The 22,522-nt window shown below is 40.3% G+C and overlaps 1 protein-coding gene across 8 annotated transcripts in view; it reads left to right on the top strand.

Moving 5' to 3' along the window:
* The window catches only part of PCDH15 (protocadherin related 15), a 979,840-nt gene that overhangs the window by 747,069 nt on the left and 210,249 nt on the right, over positions 1 to 22,522 (top strand). For all 8 annotated transcript variants that reach the window (XM_072995260.2, XM_072995261.2, XM_072995259.2 and 5 more), the window contains 3 exons: positions 5,801 to 5,933; positions 11,720 to 11,799; positions 20,668 to 20,761. In XM_072995260.2, the coding sequence (XP_072851361.2) occupies positions 5,801 to 5,933; positions 11,720 to 11,799; positions 20,668 to 20,761 (307 nt within the window). The remainder of the gene's footprint in view (positions 1 to 5,800; positions 5,934 to 11,719; positions 11,800 to 20,667; positions 20,762 to 22,522) is intronic.

Raw genomic sequence — 22,522 nt, 5'->3', positions numbered from 1 at the left:
TCATTTCAGAATTTATTGTCAATCGGAAACCTTGGATTCATATGGAATGCGTGTTTCTTTATCCTGTGTATGCAGTTGCAAAGCTGACAACCATACTGGTTATTTGCTAATGCAAGAAATGCACACAAAGGGAAAGATTGAGCTACTTATATGTATATATATGTGTCCAACCTTAGGCTTTCAGCTCTAAAAAAAATTATATTTAATATTCTTATGAACTCTAAGAGGATAATGAAAGAAGAAACACAACAAAACAGAATAAATCTCACATCACCTACCAATTGTTGTCAGCACCCTTCCACCTCATCAAGTCTTTTATTTTATATCTTGGGGCATGGAGAGGACAAGGAATAAATAGCGGAGCCCAACCCTCTGTCCAGTTTCATTATGTGCAGAATTGAAAGAGGAAGAATACTGTGGAAATAATCTATATATTTATAGGGCAAAATTTGCAAATCCAACACACTTCCCATAAATAATTTCTGCAGTCATTATTTTTTGGAAGGTAGTGTTGTTCCATCATTAGCCTTCCACACATCTGGCAAACATATGGAAGCAGGACTAGGACAATGCCTGCCAAACTCATCCCCTGTGATCCTACCTTTGTAGGACTATTGTAAATAAGAGCTTATGAGCCTGCAGCAGAGAAAGAATGGCTTTATTGATCCATAGGCGCAAAACCAATTCCAAAATCCACAGATGAGCAACAGTTTTATTAGCATCAACTATGTATAAACTTACAAACTGTGCAAGCTTTCCATTCTCTTTTCAAGTTGGTTTGAAAACACATATTTATTTATTTTATTATATATATTGCACCTTTCTCCACATAGCTTTTCAGTCCAACTTGATTCCAGTCAGGTGGAAAGTCTTCAGAGAAATTCTGCTCTATGCATAAGCTCCTCTTTCTGAAAGTCCCATGATTTGGTGTCTGCTGTGGTTGGTGGAGTGGAAGACAGATCTACCGAGGGTGGGTGGAGAAATATGTCACAAGCAGAGCTGGAACAAAAGTGGATATTGCATGCACCCATGCATACACCCATGTGTACAAAGGCAGGTAAACAAGCATTCACGCACACCCTGCCTCAATCACATTCATGTACTAAGATGAGGAGCAGAAAAATGGTCTTGCCTCTGAATTAGAAATGTTTCTACATGCTGCTGGTTTCTGAACAACACTGGCTACAAAGGTAGGCATATTCAGTATGTTTCATCCCTTCATTTATTTTCTCCACTCCCTCCCCATCAACCACAAACACACAGTGTCCCACAAAGTGTAGGGGAAATCCATCCACTTTAAGAATTCCTATATAGCTCCTTCTGTTGTCTTTATACTGAAAATGACCACTGCCTGTCATATGGATATCTCAATCAGTAATAGGTCATATCTTTAGAACAATACGATTGTTACCCAAATGCCTGCATTGTCATTGATCTGAAAGCAGGAGGTGACAGAAACAGCTCACCTTGTGGATTGGGATTTACTCCAATGCATTCAGTAAAAAGCCTTTCAGAAGGTGTGTGACATGTGTAGGCACAGGCATGAAAGAGCAATGAAAAGGAATTGCATTTTGCCTTTAAGGTGGCTCCCTTAAGATGGCTCTAAAACACAGTTTGTACCAGAAGAGTTAGCTGGCTGTGGGTAGTCTAAAGTTGAGGAAGAACAATGCCCCAGTTTCTCTAAGTGAGCAGTATTGATACATGCAGTATTGATTCTTAGCTCGCTCATTGTTTTGTTTTTTTAAACAAGCAGCATTGTGATTTCATTTACAAGTGTTTCTTTCCAAATGTAAGGCTTAGAAACTTCAAATGGGAGCCAGCGTTCCTGAGGTTCTAAGATAGAATGTATATGAATTATATATACAGGAATTAATGGAACATTTGTGCAAACTACAAATGTTTGGTTTGCTTGTTTAGAAGATATATAGACCGACTTTTAACAGAAACCCTTCCAAGATGGCACTAATAAGACATAAGACATAAGACATAAGAAATTTATTTGTCATTGCGCTCACAAGTGGGTGCAACGAAATGAGGTGCTCTTCCCCAAGGTAAAACTGGACAACACTACAAAAAAAAGTTAAAATATACACAATAAAAGACATCTAGGAAAATAAATCTTGTCCCATGCGTCCTTCTCCTTGCCTCTAATTTGTGTGACCGATAGAGAGTGGCTCCATGAAAAAAACATTTTAATTCTAGAGCAGTTTTCAAAAATTGGGCTGATATGCAGGTGCTGAAGATACCCCCTTCAGACTATCGTACTTTCTGTCTGGAGGTCAATGATGTCTCCAAGAGATGCATGGATGACAGCAACTAAACAACCATGCTGTTCAGAGACTATTCTGAGATCAGCTCTGCCTCTGTTTCTGTATTCCATACACATACCTTCCTTCTTGACTCTCACATCCCAGTGGAAGACTTAAGGCTATTGCTGCTGTTACTTTCTTACTTTGAAATGTAGACCTGTCCTTGAGACTGTATAGTAGAAGTGTCTATGCATATGCAAGGCGTACACTGTTGTGTACTTCTAGCATGTCCCTTGTGTACTATGGTCAGTGGATTAATTGCTTCAAGAGAAAACTGGTGTGTATCTGGTGCACCTGTAACTATTCTAACATTGTGTAAATAAACGTCTCAGTGACATGCTTGGAGTGCTTTAGAGAATTTTTAACCCTTTTCCACTTTCTACCATTTTGTGAAGAATCAGGATTAGATATAGGAATTCTGATTGTGCCATTTTTACTGCTAGGGCAGTATCAATAGCAAAATTCAAATACATATCAGTAGCTGTAGTTCTCTGTCCAAGTGAATAAGATACAGGTTTAGCACATATGAACAATATTTAATTTGATTCAGATATTTGAATTGCTGTCACTAATGTTTCCAGCTTTGGATCTCTAACCTAATTCCCAATCCTTCGTACCTAGGCTTGAGAGAAAGAAGCATTGACATGGAGTGAAAGAATTTAAGTAAAACCCCGCTAGATCAAAATATACAGATTCATTCAACAGGATGTTTGGCTTGTAAATATATAAGGCATAACATTCCATTCCAATACATAAGTAGAAGTGGTTTCTGACTAGGGCATTTATGCCACCTGTCCTGCTATTGTTTAGTACTGAGTTTTAGGTTTTATGTAAGATTTAGTAGTTATGTTGAGCATTTTTGTTTTATAACCGATTATCTGTTATTATTATTGTGACGATTGCCCCATGTCACTCCTGTCACTCATAGTCAGGATCTCATTTGCATGAGCCTATGAGTGGATTGAAGGGGCAGAGTCAGCAGACAAAAAAAGTTTGGCAGGATAAGATAAGGAAGAGATAGAATTTGCAGAGAGAGAGTGTGTGTCAGATAGTCAGAGAGATTGTGAGAGAAGAGAGAGAAAGAACAGATACTAATAGAGATAAGCTGGTCAAGATAAAAAGATAGAGCAGGTGGTGATTGGTTATATGGCTAGAGATATGGTATTTTAATGACTTGATTGTGTACAATGAATATCTGAAAAACATCTGTGATAATGGTTAACTTCATTATGATACACTTCAATAAGTTCTGTTGGCAGTTATCAGACAAGTGTGAACCCTTTGTGAGGACACAACACATAGGTGCATCTAAAGAGTAAATGTCACAATTGGTGTCAGCTGGTGGGATGACATAGTGTGAGCTCTTTGTTTGGTGAAACAGGCAGGGGCCACGTGGTAAACATATTATATTATATTACATTATATTTAGTGCCTAGCACTAATGGGGCAGTTTACAAGTATAATAAATAAATAAATATTTGATTCTGCATGATATACAGTGGTGCCTCGCAAGACGGGCGCTCCGTTTAATGACAAATCCGCATTACGATGACATTTTTGCGATCGCAAAATGACGTTTTAAATGGGGGGATTTTGCTGTGGGATGATCGGTTCCCTGTTTCGGGAACCAATTTTCGCTTCCCGACAATCAAAACAGCTGATCATTGGGTTTTCAAAATGGCCGCCCGGTGCTCAAAATGGCTCCCCGCTGTGTTTAGGAGCCATTTTTCGCTGCACGGGCACCCTAAAATGGCCGCCCCTATGGAGGATCGTCGTTGGACGGTGAGTTCTTAGCTGATTGGAATGCATTAACCAGGTTTAAATGTGTTTCAATGGCTTTTTTATTTTCGCTTTACAACATTTTCGTTCTACAGCAATTTCGCTGGAACGAATTAACATCCTAATGCGAGGCACCACTGTATAAGATATTTACAGCATGCTGCACATGTCTGCTCAAAGGTAGTGTAGCATTCAGCCCTGCCCTCACCTGTCCGTCACAGCTGGGCAGTGGAACATCAGCCAATGAGGGGATGGAAGGTGGTGCAGAAGGAGGAGGAGCTGGAATATAAAAAGGGGTGTATGATATTAGAGAGATTTTGTGAGAGTGAGTGATGAGTGTGTCTATGGGCCGGTGAGCCAAACAGTCAGTGAGGGAAGAGTCTGTGTGTGTCAGTGAGTGAGGGACCTTGATTAACATTTTGTGATTTACTTATTTTATTTTGTTAAACCAATAAACAAGTTTAAGTTTTGAAGAAACACATGATTCAGTGATTTATTGGTATTGAAACAGCAATACCTGGTGGCAGCTACCTGAGAAGAAGAGTGAGCACTTCTGGAGGTCTGAGTTGGTAGAGGCTTCAGCGTACTCACTACAGGTAGACCCTGCTGTTTTTGCTGTTTAAGTAATGGCATAGAATTAGGAGCCTTCACTGCTGGAGATGTATAACAAGCAGCAATAATTTTAAAGTTAGGTTTTAAAACATGCTTCACAGGAACCCACAATATTTGTGAAGTTTTTGACTGAAGAGTCAATAGTCTTCAATGTTTTATAGCAGGGGTCTCCAAACTATGGCCGACAGGCCACATCCAGCCTGCCTTGCCTTTCTATTCAGCGCAGTGAATGTTGAAGGCTCAAGTCCACATGCTCAGGTCTTCTCTCTTCAGCTTGTGCATGCATGCGTACGCACGCGCACGAGTGTGTTTCCTTGGCCCTCAAAAATGTGTAAAACATATGATGTGGCTCTCATCCTGAAAAGTTTGGAGACCCCTGTTTTATAGCATGGATAGAGGGAAGGGGAAACTGTGGTCCATGGGCACACTCACTTCAGAGCACCTGCATCTGCACACGGAGTCTCCACAGCAACTAGGTTTAAAAAACATATTTCCTTGGCTACAGTGGAATGGTTTCTTGCAGCCTAATCGCCGTGTGCACAATGTGTATGGAAGGGAAGAGAGTATTTTCAAGGAAATGTAACTAGGTAAGGGAAAGCTAACTGTTCCACCCCCAGCACCAGGAGGGGCAGGAGCTCTCTCCTCTCTCTCTCTCTTTCTCTTTCTCTCTCTCTCTCTCTCTCTCTCTCTCTCTGTGTGTGTGTGTGTGTGTGTGTGTGTGTGTGTGTGTGTGTGTGTGTGTGTGTGTGTGTGTGTGTGTGTGTGTGTGTGTGTGAGAGTGAGAGAGAGAGAGAGAGAGAGAGAGAAGTTGTGTTTGTGTGTTGTGCCTGGACGTTTGTGTCTGTGTATTTTTCTTCTTGCTAACCATGATGTCTGATTTGCCTCTCAGTTTTGGAGGAGAAGCTACATGAAGAAGATCTTGATAAGGCACTAGAACTATAATATATGCAAGTAACTGCTGGACTGAGACTTTTATATGTATACAAGTATATCTTGCCAAGTTTATTATTGAAGCATTGTAAGATCTCTAGTTGAGTGAAAAGTGTTGTGTTAGGAATTGGGTTTTTCTAAACAAATGTGTTTGTCTTATGTCACTGCAGGAGTTCTATCACAACTGTTTACATTGAGGTCCTTCCGCCAAACAATCAAAGCCCACCCCGCTTTCCCCAGCAGATGTACAGCCTTGAACTCAGTGAGGCCATGCGAATTGGTGCCGTTTTGCTAAATTTGCAGGTACAGAATGCTTCAATGTAAGCATTGACAAAAATCTTTCTGCTTATGAATGTGATGGTTTTAATCCTACACTACTTTGGGTATTTCTAAATAAATGTCTCTCTGTACCATGACTTTTTCTGCCATCACTGACCTCTTTTATTTTGGTTTGTCTCCTCAGAACCCCATTCTTATTACCACAGAATGACTACACATTTCTGTTGATACTTAGGGAGCCTTCTAGGGCATACTCACACTTTACATGAAATTTGGATCCTCATTGTTGCCACAGAAGGACTGAATGTCCACTCTAGAATGTATCTAGTTTTTTATTCTTTATTCTAGTTCTACCCATGTGCATCCCTTACAGCTGGGTAGATCTAAATGAATATATTGATTATATTCATGGCAGGCATGGACATTTTAAGAAAAAATTAATTCATTAGTTTTAGCTGCATACCTGAGGTAATCACATTGGGATTATGTCTTGAAACACTAATCCTGTTTGCATAATTTACCATGGCTAGCTGATGAGCCAACAGGGCATGCCCCAGCACCTCATCAATTATCCACAGAAAGTTATGCAAACCTTTAGTGTTTAATTTAAAATGACATGTCTGTTTTTATGTTACGGTTTAATTAATTTTGTTAATTTGATTATTGTATTGTTGTTTTATTAATTTGTAATATTTCTGGTCTTTTCCTTTCCCCCTTCTTTTTGCTTTATGTGGAGGGCCTGCCCTCCCCAAGCGGGGCTCCTCTGAACACCAGAATGATTATGAGTAGAGGGAGATATGGCATTGGCACAGTTCCTACTCATTGCAGAAGAACAGTGAACATATGTTTGAAGGTTGTTCACTGTTCTGGCACAGTGACTGTCAGACTCAAGGTAGTCAGACCAGCCATCCCTTCACTCTAAATCTGGTGTTGTTGAACACCAGGTCTATATCCAGCAAATCCCATATTAGCCAAGACCTTATCCTGGAGGAGGATGCAGACCAGGCATGCATAACTGAGAATTGGATGGGCGGGGAAGGGGGTGTTCCCTTGATCCTTGTCTGCCCTCCAGGTTATGCAGTACAACACCAGGGTAGACTGGAGTGGTGAGGGGAGAAGCCATTGTCTATAAAAGCACTCTAGATGTTGTTAGGTGCTCCGTGGTGGTGACGCCAGGTCTTGAGGCTCTACACATATCGATTGGGGCCAAGGATGGAATCTTGCTGGTTACTGCACTGCCTGCGACCCAGCCATTTCCTTACTGGAGCTGGCAGACTTCACCTCCCGACACTGTTGGAATCTCCAAGGCTTTTGGTCTTGGGTGATTCAACATCCATGTGGAGGTGGAGGTTTCCTGTCTGGCTCTTCAGTTCTTGGAAATCATGGCTTCCTTGGATGTGTCCCAACATGTCAACGGTCCCACCCACGTGGGCGGTCACATGTTAGACCTGGTGTTTTCCCCCGAGCAAAGTGAGTGTGGTCTGATGGTGACTGACCTTGTGTCAGTCCCCTTGTCATGGTCAGATCACCGCCTACTTAAATGCAACCTCTCAGTGGCTCTCTCTCTCTGCCGGGAACAAGGACTTATTTTAATGGTCCGTCCCCGAAGGTTACTGGATCCTATAGGATTCCAGGAGAAGGATTGCAGCTAATCTGACTGGTGCTCCTGTCAATGCTCTGGTTGATGCTGGCTTGCCGCCGCTATCAGGGCTGTTGACACAATCACTCCTAAACACCTCTCCATTGCAGAGCTCATTCAGCACCCTGGTTTAATCAGCAGCTGTGAGCTATGAAGCAAAGTAGGAGAAGGCTAAAGTGCAAGTGGAGAAGAAACCTGACAGATTATAATCGAAAAGCTGTCAGGATTGCAACCAACCTTTACCCTACCATGGTGGGGGCTGCCAGTTGAGCTTACTTCGCTGTCCAGATAAGCAAAACTTCAAATCAGCAGGCGGAACTTTTCCCTATAGTCCACAATCTATCCAGAATTAGTCTAAGTGATAGGCCTCCTACTAGTATTTCACCTGACCAATTTGCAGCATTTTTAAAATCTAAAGTAGAGGCCATCCGCTGGGAGCTCTCTTCTTTTTTGAACAAGTAGATCGAGCAGAGAAGTCCAGAGCTCCACCTTGCCCAATGAGACTTGATCTCTTTCAGCCTGTGACACCAGATATGGTGGACAAAGCGCTTGACCGCTGTCTTGCCACCACCTCCTCCCTTGACCCTTGCCCGGCCTGGTTAATCAAAGCAGCCAGGCCTATAACAACCGAATGGGCCACTGCAATAATTAATGGGTCTCTCCAGGGGGGCCAGATTCCCCTTGCCCTCAAGGAGGAAGTCATTTGGCCCATTAGGAAGAAACCAGATGACATTGGCAATTATAGACCTGTCACCAATGTTTCTTTCCTAAGCAAAGTGGTAGAGAGGGTGGTGGCTAACCAGCTCCAGGCCTTTTGGATTAAACCAACGCCCTGGATCCCTTTCAGTTGGGCTTCAGGCCATGCCATGGTACAGAAACAGCATTGGTCACCCTGTTTGATGACCTGCTGAGGGAGGCCAACAGGGGCAAAATGTCTCTGTTGGTCCTTCTCGATATCTTAGCCACCTTCAATACCGTCGACCACGGTATCCTCCTGGAGAATTGGTGTCTGGCGCTAGCCTGGCTCCAGTCCTTCTTGGAGGACAATCCCAGAAAGTACAGCTTGGGGAGAGTGTATCGGCTCTGTGGAATCTTAATTGTGGGGTTTTGCAGGGCTTGATTATCTCCTCAATGCTGTTTAATATCTATTTTTTTCTTTTTTTTTCTTTTTTTATACATTTTATTCAACTACAAACACATATCTATAGTACAAATACAGATACCCCAAACCCTCCCCCCACCCTTTGAGGACAGAGATTCAGACCTCGTTACATTCCAGCTTTCCCAAACTCCAGAGAGCATTGAAAATAAAAAGAGAAGGGGAAAAAAGAACAAAGCCCATCAATCATTTTGCCCTCTCTTCAAGTCTGACCCTGGGCCCAAACATGTATTAAGTTCCAACTTTGTTTTACATAGTCTCTTGGTTGATCTCGTAGCGCTTCTGATAATATGTCCAGTTCTATAATGTCCAACAGCTTCTTCAGGAGCTCCTCCATTGTAGGCATGTCTTCGCTTTTCCATTTTGGGGCCCAGAATAACCTAGCTGCTATCAATATATACATCAAACAATATTTGAGTTTCTTATCGGTAATTTCTGGCATAATATTTAATAATGCTATTTCGGGTTTAAAGTTTAATTTCTTTTGAATAATTCCTTTTATCATTTCCCACAAATGTGACCAATAAACCCTGGCTTTTTCACATGACCACCACATATGATAATAAGTTCCTATTTTTTTTACATTTCCAACAGATATTACTGCTACCTTCTGACATTTTTGCCAGTTTTATAGGAGTGTAATGCCATCTGTAAAACATTTTGAGGATGTTTTCTCTTAGATTTACTGGCTTGATCATTTTATAACAATCTTTCCACATCATCGTCCAGTGATCAATGTCAATATTATAGCCGAAATCCCTTGCCCATTTTATCATTGTCTCCTTTACCCTCTCATCCTCCAATTCATATTCCAGTGAGTATGTATACATTTTCTTTATTATTTTCTCATCAGTATAATGATGGGGCCTAGGGGTGGGACTTCCTGCTTTAAAAGAGCTTGTCCCAGGACCCTGGACCCTTTTCCCTAGGAAGCTGGGCTGAGGGCGAAGGCCAGGTCTGTTTGCATGGATGCCTGGCTGAGTTTTTTTTCCCCTGGGCTTTCTTTTTGTCTCCTGACCACATGGCCTGGGGGTGGGGCCTAGGGGTGGGACTTCCTGCTTTAAAAGAGCATGTCTCTGGCCTTAATATGGTAACTAGGAAAGCCAATTAGATTTGCATAAGCCTGGGAGTTAGGAAAGTTTTAAGGACCAGATCATACTTTTGCACTATTAAAGAGCAGGCCGGGTAGGTGGGGCTCGTCAGCCATGGAAGGCAGCCCATCTATATCTTGATTCTAATTTATTCAGTGACCACCAGTCTGTTGCCACCCCTAGTTCCTCTAATTCAAGAAGAAGAAGGGAAAAAATGCAAGAATTAATGCTGTTTAATATCTACATGAAGTCACTGGGTCAGGTCATCAGGGGGTGTGGGGCTTCGTGTGATCAGTACTACATCTCATTTTCTCCAACAACAGTGGATGCCATTTCATCCCTTCAGCACTGTACAGAGGCTGTATTGAAATGGATGCAGGTGACCCAGTCCATCTTTGGTGGATTGCCCAGCAGTGTTCCTATCTTGATGTGGGGGTCCTCACCACTCTGATCCATGCGCTTGTAGTCTCGAGATTAGACTACTGTAATGTTCTCTACATGGGGCTACCTTTGAGATGGATGCGGAAGCTTCAAATGGCACAGAACGCAGCAGCCAGACTTCTTACTGGGGTGAGAAAACATCAACATATCTCCCCTACCCTGGCTGCCCTGCATTGGCTGCCCATTCATTTCTGCATTGATTTCAAAGTACGAATGATGACTAAATGGTTTACGACCTCAATATCTGGTGGAACGCCTCCTCTTACCTAGATTTACCCAAATCACTCACTTTAGTCAAGATGGGCAGCTGAGGGGCCTAACACTGAGGGAGGCCCAAAGAGACAGAACAAGGAAGTGGGCCTTCTTGGCAGTGGCCCCTTGCCTCTGGAACAATCTCCCTCCAGTCATTTGTCTGGCTCCGTTGCTGGGTGTTCTTAAGAGCCAAGTCAAGACATGGCTCTTTAGGTAGGCCTTCCCTCCTGTCAATACCTAATTTATTTGCTATTTGCAATTGTATTATTGTTGTTGTTTTATTTTTCATTATTCTTGAGTGTTGTTAGCTGCCCAGAATAGACTTCAATCTAGATGGGCAAGATATTAAATAAATAAATAAATAAATAAATAAATAAATAAATAAATAAATAAATAAATAAATAAATAAATAAAAATAAATTACTGAATACTAGCAAGATTATGTCCTTTAAAAGTATGATCCAACCACAATTAAGCACTTTGAAGTCCCATTGATTCCAGGTTTATTATACTCATTCTCATTCACATTTACCTGTGTGTAAGCCCCACTGAATTCAGTAGAACATGCAGGTTTCTGCATGATCAAATCAATAGGATTCCAGGATGCTTAACGTTGACTGAATTGTGTGCTGTATTTTTAAGGCAGATACATTTTCTCCCCTCCCCATGTGAACAGTTTGCATAATTGTCTTTATTTTATAATCACTTAATTCTTTTCAAACACATTATAGTCCAGTATTGTTTTATACTGTGTATTTTAAAAACTGGTCAAATAAGTACAAGATCTGAAGTACATCTCTCATTCATATATATACACATGCACACGAATACCATGATAAATAATATCCATTGAGTTATTTTGGAGAATTTACTGCCTACTGAAAGCTTCTTTATTATCCCTCGTTCTGTCAGTCAGTGTTGATTAAAGCTTAAGTATGCAAATATTCTAATTTCCTGAAATTCCAGTAAGTAATTATCATGCTTATGAAGGCACACTCTTTGTGCAGCCAAAATCCAAGCATTTCTCTAGGGGGAGGGGGACAAAAAATAGGCAATCAGTTGATCTAGAGTTAAACCTGTCAAATATTTAATTGTTATGAATGAGTTGATTAGTATTTAAAATGTGATGCCCCTCAATACCGATTTCCCCCCCAAAAGAACTTGATAAAAAGACAACAGCATATAACAATCTGTAATATGCCTCTTAATTTGTGTTTTCCTTCTGAAGGCAACTGATCGAGAGGGTGACCCTATAACATACATAATCCAGAATGGAGATCCCCAGCAAGTATTTAACCTTTCTCGAACGTAAGTCCCTTATGACTCATAATGCAGTCTTATAATAACTCTTATTTACTTGATATCTGGTTATTTCCAGTTAGGTACAGGATTGCAGCCTGAGTTTCTGACTTCACAATAAATATGCAGATTTTGTGCAAACAGCAATGTTTGTAATCAGAGGTGTTCAGCTGTTTGAAGTTGAATTCTCACGCACTAATAAGAGCTCTGTGAATGGTGCTGAAGTTTGAAATTGTGCACGGGAGACTATATATTTGTTTTAAATGTTTGACTAGGTAAAACCTACTGAGATGGAAACTTCAATTATAAAAGTGACCTGGGATTAATTAGAAGCCTTTAGACCTGCCAGGTTTCTGCTAATGACAGTGACATTAGTTTTGGGTGTTTTTAAAAATTCTATTCCTTGTCTTGAAAGTGAAATGTGCTTTAATGAAAAGGAAGACCTTTTGGGACCATTGTTTGAAATCAGTGCCAGACATTCCAGGCGTTACCAACTGAGAAAGCTTTTAGCTTTCTTCCTAAATTGATACCACCTTAATTAGTGTAAAGAAAAGCCATGAAACACTGAAAGCATATGTACCTGAGATGGTGTAAACCTTCTTTCCTTTAAGAACCTGTCATTTGCAAAGCGGTTACGCCTTTGAATATTAATTATAAGAAAGGGAAACCAGGGATATATTGAAGGGACTTATTTTAGTAATTATGAAAAAGGGTAAGTAGAGAGTTATCATTATGTTCTCAAAGCTTAAAGATTTCTGCTTAGCACAACAAAAAGAAAGGCATTTGTACTTGCTGTGAATGTTGATGCAAGCAGAATAGGTACTAAAAACTAAGTATGCTGTGGTAACCTAATAGCTTTTCCAAAACGGTAGTTTTACCGCAGCAGATATCTATTCTAAACCCACTTTCTGTCTATTGCTACACAATTTTCTGTGTCCTAGGGTAATTGTTATCGGGGGGGAGCAGTTGATGTGGAAACCCTTGCACAAAGTAGCTAGGCAACACTTGCTTGCAGATTTATATTTAGGTGTGTACTCTTGGTGATGTGGTTTCAGTTTTGTGGGTGGAAGACACTGCTGTTGGTAGGAGCTGCCACATGGTTTCTTATCTGTGGCCCAGACTCTCGGGGTTCCTGGAATGGCATAGGAAGAACATAGGATGCATCCCATAAGCTCTTCCATGGTAGTTACACCAGAGAAATGCCACACAAAATCGTTTAACACCTGGATTCCTAGGCATAAACAAAAGGTTTGTTAGAGAATATGTGCCACAGTTTACCAAACAATTTTTCTGTTTTTGCTGTTTATAAAAATACTGTTGTGAGAATTGACCACAAAGACAGTAGCTATGAATAGGTTGTCATCAATCAGCCTGTTCTTGCTGTGTAAATCTGCACACATATGTCCTCAGCTTCATGAAAGGAAAACATATATTTATTTTGCACACATACAAGTGTTTTGTTCAAAGTACATTTCACACAAATGTTATTTATTTTATTTATTTAGATTTATACCTCACCCATTTAGTGAACATGCCACTAGTCTGAGCACCTTACAAAATATTATTAAAACCATATAAAACATATGAAAAGAAAACAAACAAACCCTTACCCCCCCCCAATTAAATCACCCATCTGAGAAATAAGTTGGCAGACAGCAGGCCAACATAATTTTACAAAAGGGTGGTACTTGGGAAGGCCTGGGTAAAAAGCCAGATTTAAATTTGCTTGTGGAAATTCAGGAGGGTGGGGGCCAGTCATACCTCCACAGGAAGAGGGTTCCAGAGTGGAGTGGCCACTACTGAAAAGGCCCGGTTTCTGGTTGATGTCTTCCAGGCCTCTTCTGGAGTGGCGACCTGCAACATTAAAGACTGGGAGGTGCGGGTGGGATGGGAAGATGACTTGAGGGAGAGGCACTCTGACAGGTAGCAAGGTCCTAACCATAAAGAGCTTTATAAGTTGGCATCAATACCTTGAATTTGGCCTGGAAGCATACTGTCACCCAGTGCAGGCGAGCCAGGAGAGGTGAAATATGGTCAAACTTAAGTGCATCAGTGACCAGCCTGACCACTGCATTTTGCACTTGCTGCAGCTTCCAAACCACCTTCAAGGGCAGGCCCACATAGATAGCATTGCAATAGTCAGTCAATCCTCAAGGTTACCAACACATTAACCAATGTTATTAGGGATCTCCTGTCAAGAAGGAGATGGAGGTATTCAGTCTGCCTCAGATGGCAGAAGGCAGATTTGGCCACAGCCAGGATCTGTTTCTCCACTGAGAGGGCTTGGTCCAGAAGCATACCCAGATTCTGCACCTGATCCTTCAGGGGGAGTGTGAGCCCATCAAGCTCAGGTAACAGGCCCCCTAACCGATCAGGATGCCCTCCCAAGAACAGGATCTCCGTCTTGTCAGGATTCAAGTCCAGCCTATTTGCCCTTGTTCAGTCCATAACCACAGCCCGGCAATGTTCTAGGGTCTGTACAACTTCCTCTGCTGAAGAAGAAAAGAAGAGATAGACTTGTGTATCACCAGTGTATGATGACAGTGAACTCTGAATCTCCGAATCACCTCTCCCAGCGGCCTCATGTAGATGTTAAACAGCAAGGGAGAGATGATATACCCCTGTGGAACACCACATTGTAGTGTCCATGGGAATGAAACAGCTTCCCCAAGCTGAACTCTCTGACATCAGCCATCGAGGAAGGAATGGAGCCAGCATAATGTTAGACCTCCAATCCCCAATCTCAATAACTGATCCTGTGGGATCAAAGACTCACCATTGGCACTAAGCAACTTGCAATGGGGTCAGGTGATCAAAGAGTAGATGGAAACACGTTGTTGCCTCCAAAAGCAAGGAGAGAAAATTCTTAGCTCTTCCTGACCCTCTGTATGTGACATGTTGTCTTCCACTGAAGCAAAGGAATACCTTGTGAAAGACAAAGACAGAGCTACCTCTGAGAATTTAAATTCATCATATTCTGGGGAAGAGTATGCTTCACCTCCAGAATCTTCCTTTATACTGGCAACCTTGCCAGACTCATTTTGGTAACACTAATCCACCATCCCAATCAGACTGTATTCAGGTTTGTGATTAAGAATGGCAAAAGTTCTTCAATTAGAAGTACCGAGGCTACCACCTCCCAAGATCTGATCCAAGTTTTTTTTTAAAGTACAGAGAAATGTAGCTATGCAGGTTCAGATAACTTTGTTGTCTTCTCCATTGGGTTTAATAAATGAGTCTTGACAGAAACCTTAAACTCTTCCACCTTAAACTTCAAGACGAGTGGAAAACTTATATAAAGAACATGAGAAGGAAGCAGGTTTCCTCCTAAAGCATCCACAATCTAATCTGGTCATTGTGAAAGCATCCCAAACAAGATGAAGGGGGTGCAACAATACAACTCCTATTACAAAAGAGAATTTCAAGATGGATGCAGTTGGTAGGAGGATTTACTCAACATCAGCCCAAGGAATTAAAATAGTTTATTATCAATCAGCTATGGCTGCTTATTATTTGTTCCTTTGGGGGGGAAATCCTACCTCTGATGGAAGACTTATTAGATAATAAGAGAACTTTCACCTGCACTTTCCAGCAAGACTCCCTTTCTCTGGTTACACTTCAAATGTTCTCTGCACATTGTACAGTGGATTGTGCAGCTAGCATCTTATAACTCAACAAAAATGAACAGTTAAAGTCAACATACCCTCTAATTTTCGGTCTTGCTGGGCAGGGCTCTGGCTCTCTCATGCACGACTACACCCCTGTGTGCATGTGTGACTCCACACACACCCCTGCACGTGCAGGGTTCCATCGCAACTGGAACCAAAGGGGTTGAACACAATCGCTGCACAGAAGTGGAAGAAAGATGCATGGATGGAGGTTGGGTTGTGTGCACGCATGCACACACAGCTTAGATGGAACCTTGGTTAAAGTTAACAGCATGGAGAATTCACCTACAATAAAGAAAATTCTTGTGCCAAGAAAACCATCAAGAAGAAAAATGTACTCTTACAAATAAATGGGGGGAAATTATCCCATTTGCTAAGTTGATAGGGCAAGAACACCAGGCCCCAAAATTATACTGTATATTGTCCTTCATTTTCTATTACTGTCAACCCTCGACTTACAAATGGCCCTAGTTACAAACATTTCGACTTACAAACCGCTCTGATAGAAAAATATTGACTCGACTTGCAAGCTTAGATTTGAGTTACGAACCGAAAAAACTGTGCGGGAGTTGGGGAAAGCGCAAAATGTGAACTTTCAGTTAACCCTTGGCCAGTGAAGAGGGTGCCTGTCTGCTTCCTCGCTCTTCCCAGCGTTTTGAGAGTGGATTTGGAGACAGTCTTCAGACTGCCTGATATTGCCTGGTACAGCGCTGTACGGACTATATTTTTCATTTTTGGATTTTTAAAAGGTGTTCCCTCCCTCCTTTGCTGCCCCTTTTTTCCCCAAAAGGTGCTTGTATTGGCTTGTCTTGATTGAAAAGGTGTTTTCAAGGTGATCTGTTGTCTGAAAGGTGCTTGGTTTTTCCCAGAAGGTGCTTGTCTTGGCTGAAAAGGTGCTTTTCAAGGTGTTCTGTTGAAAAGGTGTCTGTTCCCTCTTTCCCTTCCTCTTTTCTTTCCTTTTTTTAACCCAAGTCATCTTAGGTTATCTTAGGTTAAAAGGAGAAAAGAAGAAAAATTCTGCCCCTAGTGGTAGGAACGGATTAACTGGCTTTGCATTAGTTCCTATGGGAACTAATGATTTGAGTTACAAACTGTCCCTCGACCTAAGAACCAAAAACAGCCGGAACATATTAATTGGTTTTCAGTGCATTCCTATGGGAAATGCTGATTTGACTTACGAACTTTTCGACTTACAAACTTCCTTCCGGAATGGATTAAGTTTGTAAGTCAAGGGTTGACTGTACATCTAAAAGAAAAAGGATAGAGCCATTCTTCTTTAAAGGTCTATTTGGCAGCTATAGAGGCTAGCCAAGAACAATGTTCTCAAGCCTCACAATAGTTCAAGAACCCTACAGTAAAATGATTTTTAATGGACTAAAAAAACCTCATACCCTGACATCAGAATACCAATGCCCCTATGGTCACTTTCCTTGGTATTGCATCAGCTCATGAAACCACCACTTGAGCCCATGACTACCTCAGATTTATGACTTCTAGTGTATAAGACTATTTTTTTGCAATTACATCAGCAAGAAGGGCAAGCAAATTGAATGCCTTGTGCCAGGTTACTTAAATGTAATTGTAGTTCTTCGAGTGGTCATACAACATCCCCCATGGCTGCCCTGGTATTGTTTAAAATCAGCAGTGCAATTTCATAAAGATAATGTTATGCTGTTTTCAGACATTTCCTTTCTACCTAAGAGTGTAACAGATTTTCATTTTAGTCAACCTTTGGTATTGCCAATATTTTTTCCATCAACATCCACTGATTTGGAAAGATCCTTGCATGCATTAGATGAACATAGAACTTTAGCCTTCTATCTCTCCAGAACAAAGGGATTTCACAAAATGACATTCTTTTTTATTTGTTACATTACAAAAAGTGTAGCCACATTTCCTCCAAACAGTTAGTGAATACAATGGAACCTCGAATTACGAATGTCCCTACTTGAGAACGATTCAAGTTACGAACGGCTCCGTTCGCAAAAAGTTGCTTCAACGTGCAAACGGAGCCTCGACTTATGAACCAAAAAGAAGAAGAAAGAAAGAAAAGAAAAGAAAAGAAACTTTCCTGCCCCTTTTTTTGACCTAAGTTCATCTTAGGTCAAAAGAAGAAAAAATAAAATAAAAATTCGCCCCCTGCTTTGCATTAGTTCCTATGGGAATTAATGCCTCTACCTACGAACAGCGTCTCAACATATGAACGAAAAACAGCCTGAACTGATTAAATGGTTTTCAATGCATTCCTATGGAAAAGTTTGCCTTGACTTACAAACTTTTTGACATACGAATGCCGTTCCAATACAGATTAAGTTTGTAAGTCGAGGTACCACTGTATCATTACTCAACGTTATGAACTGGCAAATAAACTTCTGGCTAATTCTTTAAAAGACACCAGAATAGTTGCTGCTTCAATAGCTTTCCTGAGGGGATTTCAGTTGAAAGAAATATCCAGAACAGCAACTTGGTCCAGGCCCATAACATTTTTAAAACATTACAAACTACACATCAGGGTGAAGCTTGATGCATCCTTTGGCCATGCTGTATCATCATCTGTTTTGGTGTCACATCCCACCATCCACTAAAGTGAGCTTGTCAGTCATCCATTTGTGTGAACCATAGAATCCACAAAGAAGTGTGGATTACTTACATATAATTGTATTTTTTTCAGGTGGTCATTTGTGATTTCACACAATTCATACAACCTCCCCTATACCTGCCACACTGTTGTTTAAAATCAGCAGTGGACAAAGGAACTGAAATACAGCTGTTAGGGGCAGTGCATGCGCAATAAGTGAGAGGGTGGGGCTAAAGGTTTTTTTTTCCAGGCTCTGGAAGATTCTGAGGATGTCTGTGCAGGCATGATAGCTTTCCTGACTATCTCTCTCTGTGTGTGCACACATACATACTTCACTTCTTAGAGAAAAAGGAAACCAGAGACATCTTATGTAAGTGACAGAGACCAGCAGGTGTGGGAAGCTCTTTTTCTCACTGTCACCCAGGGGCAGTAGCAGACCTACAATTTTATGGCCCTTGAAGTCTGAACTGCTATGGGGGCCCTTCTCAACCAGCACCAAGCACCATTTGACTATGTTATGCATAGTGAAAAAAAATGGTTATCTTCTTCAATGGTGTTGTTCCAGGACAGATCACCACACATTTTTCATAAACGTGGACTAAAGCCACTTCTGTAGCCCTTCCGGGTTTAGAGGCCTTGAAATTTAAGCTTCGTTAGTTTCATAGTAGATTTGTCCCTGCCTAGAGGGCAGGAATCATATGGGGCTTTGAAATTCTGTAATGTAGTGTATGTGTTGAGACAACATAAATCACCAGGGACGAGGAACTTAGCAAGTATTCTTACTATAGGAATTGATCAGCATCAGTTCTCAAAATTGAGTCCAATTTTCCAAACATTATTTTGTACTATACTGTGACAAAATAAAATAACCCAAGAGAGAAAGGATTGTTAGCCAATGCCTGGTGTGGATCACGAGAGCTAACATTGGTTCTCTAGGATAAAGTAAATGGGCAGGCAAAGTTGCATTATCATTTATTTTACCTATTCTCTTTGTTTTATTCCCTCCCTCCATCTTCAGTATAACTTGGGTTTTTCCCCACTTTGTGTTACAGTAGCAGTAGAAAAGGTACTTCCTCTAATCTCCTTGGCATTCATAGTTTTTATTTACCTGGAATGCCTCAGATATTTTGCTCCAGGGTATGGTGGGTAAAAGATCTGCCCTTAGCTCATATTTGCTCCGTTTGCTTTCCTGCAATTGCCTGTGGCAATGCTAGGTACAGAATATTGTGAATAAATAAAATGTTAATGCTGCAAGGTAGACACCAAAATAAGTTCCCTTGACTGTCATCCCTGAAAGAGTTGTCAATTATAGGTCTTACGGCATGAAAAAATAAGTTATTCATATGGGGAACATTTTGTATTCAAGATGTATTGTACTGTCTAAATAGAATATCATTAGATTATGTCATCTAGCTAGATGTACTCAAATGGGAGGGGTTACTACATGGCCTGCCTGGCACTAGGACATCCCTGGGTCAGAACATTGCTTAGATAGAGATTAGGGCATATTGACATCCCAGACCTGTGGGAAAGCTAGAGTCCTATGACAGATTGTTTTGACTATGCATAACATCAAGAGATATATAAACAGAGATTTCTGCATTGAATCGTTGCTTGGAGTGGGTGAGAATTATGAAATGTCATGTGACATAATAGTTTATGCCATGTTCAGTTTTCTTTTTACAATTAATATGTATTGAATAGAGATTTTTAAGTGACTTGCATGAGAGTTCATTGATTTTATACTTTTTTCTAAGAAAATAACTGTTTTTACTAAGAAAAGAGTCTTAATATTGTATCTTTTGAATTACTAAACTTAAATTCTATGCTATTTGAATAGATCACACTTTTAGTAAATCCTACATTTTTGTAGATTAAAAATACTATCTACATATATGAACTAGAAAGTTTATGTGTTGGAGGACTGTGAATTTTGCAATATGTACTCATATGTATTTTACATTTTTCAGCTGTTATTTTCATGATTACTTGCTTGTTAAATAAATCTTTTAAAGAAGAAAAAGATTCCTTTTTAAGCTTTTAAGTCAAAATTCTGAAGGGTATCCAGGAAGAAAGAACTGAATGAATATAAAGCAAAGTACAAAATCTTCTGTGACCACAATTAAATTCCTTGTCAGATGTGTATAAAACAAAAATCCATCTCTCATAGGGAGTTTGTAAAAACAGAAACACTGTGAAGGCACTCAGATATTTCTCCATGGAATCTGACTGGAGTGCAAATGGGATACTCATTTATCCCCCTGGAGTATTTGTTTCAGAATAGATTAAAATTGAACAAAATGTGACCCATCAAATTCAAATTTTCATTTGTTCTCAAGTGAACATACAAAACAGTGTTTGCATAAATAGCACCTGTATTTTTGCTATAGAACCACTGTGGTGTAGTGAATAGACTGATGTACTGGAACTCAGGAAACCTAGGTTCAAATCTCAGCTTATTGGAGTGGGATGGGGGTAACCCTGGTAAAATCATTCCTTCAATATCTCACCTTGAGAACCATTCACAGAAAGAGAAAGACTTTATTGCTATACCCAATAGCAACTAAATATAATTGTCAGTATTTTAGAACTGTGTATTGATGTAACATAAATTTTTTGTTTTATTGTTAGATCTGGGCTGCTAGCCTTAGGAAAGCCTTTAGACAGAGAAAGCACTGACCGCTACATTTTGATTGTTACAGCCTCTGATGGCCGACTTGATGGGGTAAGTTTCTTGTGGAAATCTTAGTGTATTCAATTCGGGGGGGGGGGTAAGAGCAGTTCCTCCTATAACATATTTAATAGAAGTATTCCCTTCATCTGTTTACAACCTACAATAATTTTTCCTTTATGTCACAAGACTTTGTGCAGATGCCTACATTGTAGTAAAGCTAAAGCTAAATTTAGTCCAGTCATGTCCGACTCTAGGGCGCGGTGTTCATGCCCGTCTCCAAGCCGTAGAGCCAGCATTTGTCCGTAGACAGTTTCTGTGGTCACGTGGCCAGCATGACTAGACACAGAAGGCTGTTGTCTTCCCATTGGATCTACTTGCATTTTTACATGCTTTCGAACTGCTAGGTTGGCAGGAGCTGGGACAAGTGATGGGAGCTCACTCCGTTGCATGGATTCGATCTTACGGCTGTTGGTCTTCTGACCTTTGCAGCACAGAGGCTTCTGCGGTTTAACTGCAGCACCACCATGTGCCTTAGATTGTAGTACTTTGTGTCAAATCTTGTGACATACCAGTGTCCTAGTATGGCCAGTACAGAGAATATACACTGTGAGGGACATCCTAGGAGAGCATTGTATAACTGTTCCAACTCACTGAGACCAGGTCAATGCTCATTCACTTTAACATCATTTCTGTGTGAGGATTTTGAACATCCTTCCCTGCACTGTGTGGAATCTTATTTATTTATTTATTTATTTATTTATTTATTTATTTATTTATTTATTTATTTGTTTGTTTGTTTGTTTGTTTGTTTGTTTGTTTGTTTATTCATACATACATACATACATACATACATACATACATACATACATACATACATACATACATACATACATACATACATACATACATACATACATACATACATACATACATACACACACCGCCTATCTAGTCGAACGACCACTCTAGGCATCGTTCAACTAGATATCCTGAGTCGCTTGTACTAGCCTGTATAAATCCTTCTCCAGAAACTCTATTGAGAACTTGCACATGTTAAATATGAAGTTGCTTCATTTTTCCCCTCTTTCTGACACTAGGGAAATCATTTTGAACTGTTTTGTGACAAACCTAAAGGAAAACCATATCAAATGTTTTCATCCACTTAGTAGGATGTAAAGCATATGCTTATAAATTAGTTTAGTTTCTGAAACAGGAGAAGGCTTTGTTTTATTATTCCTTGATATTTCTTATCAGTAGCCATAGAATACAGTCAGATTACTGGTGACAAGAAGGTGATATTTTCTATTACTTTGGGGGAATCTTTCATTTATTCCTCAATATTACATCTCCCTTAAATGTTGTCAGTTTATCCTCTGGATCATGGCAGTCCCATTTTAGCCTTTAAATGGAGTCTATAACTTCAATCACCAGAGTAAATGAATAAAAATAGAGTTGTTGCTTATAATATCAGGTTTCAGTAGCTTTATAGTGCTAAAATGAAATAACTGAAACATTTATAGATGATGAGTTGCCATCACTTTTGCTTTCGGTATTTTTGATAAATCAACAACATACTTTTCAATAGACTTCATGTGCCTGGTTCATTTACAAGAATGCATAAAGAGGGGTTATCAGACGGAAATATTTGTTATGTATTACAGGGCCATGCCACTAGAAATGGCCACCCCAATTCTCTTCAATATCTAGGAATATCACCTAGCCACACCTGATATAGCATGGTGGGTATATGGAGATTTAAAGTGTAACCATGCCAATTTATACATTGTGTATACCAAGTCTTTGTAAGGTAAA

Source organism: Pogona vitticeps, chromosome 3, assembly GCF_051106095.1.
Source record: "Pogona vitticeps strain Pit_001003342236 chromosome 3, PviZW2.1, whole genome shotgun sequence".
Taxonomy (NCBI): Eukaryota; Metazoa; Chordata; class Lepidosauria; order Squamata; family Agamidae; genus Pogona; species Pogona vitticeps.
Note: the sequence above shows the minus strand (reverse complement) of the source record. Positions and strands in the feature narration are given on the sequence as shown.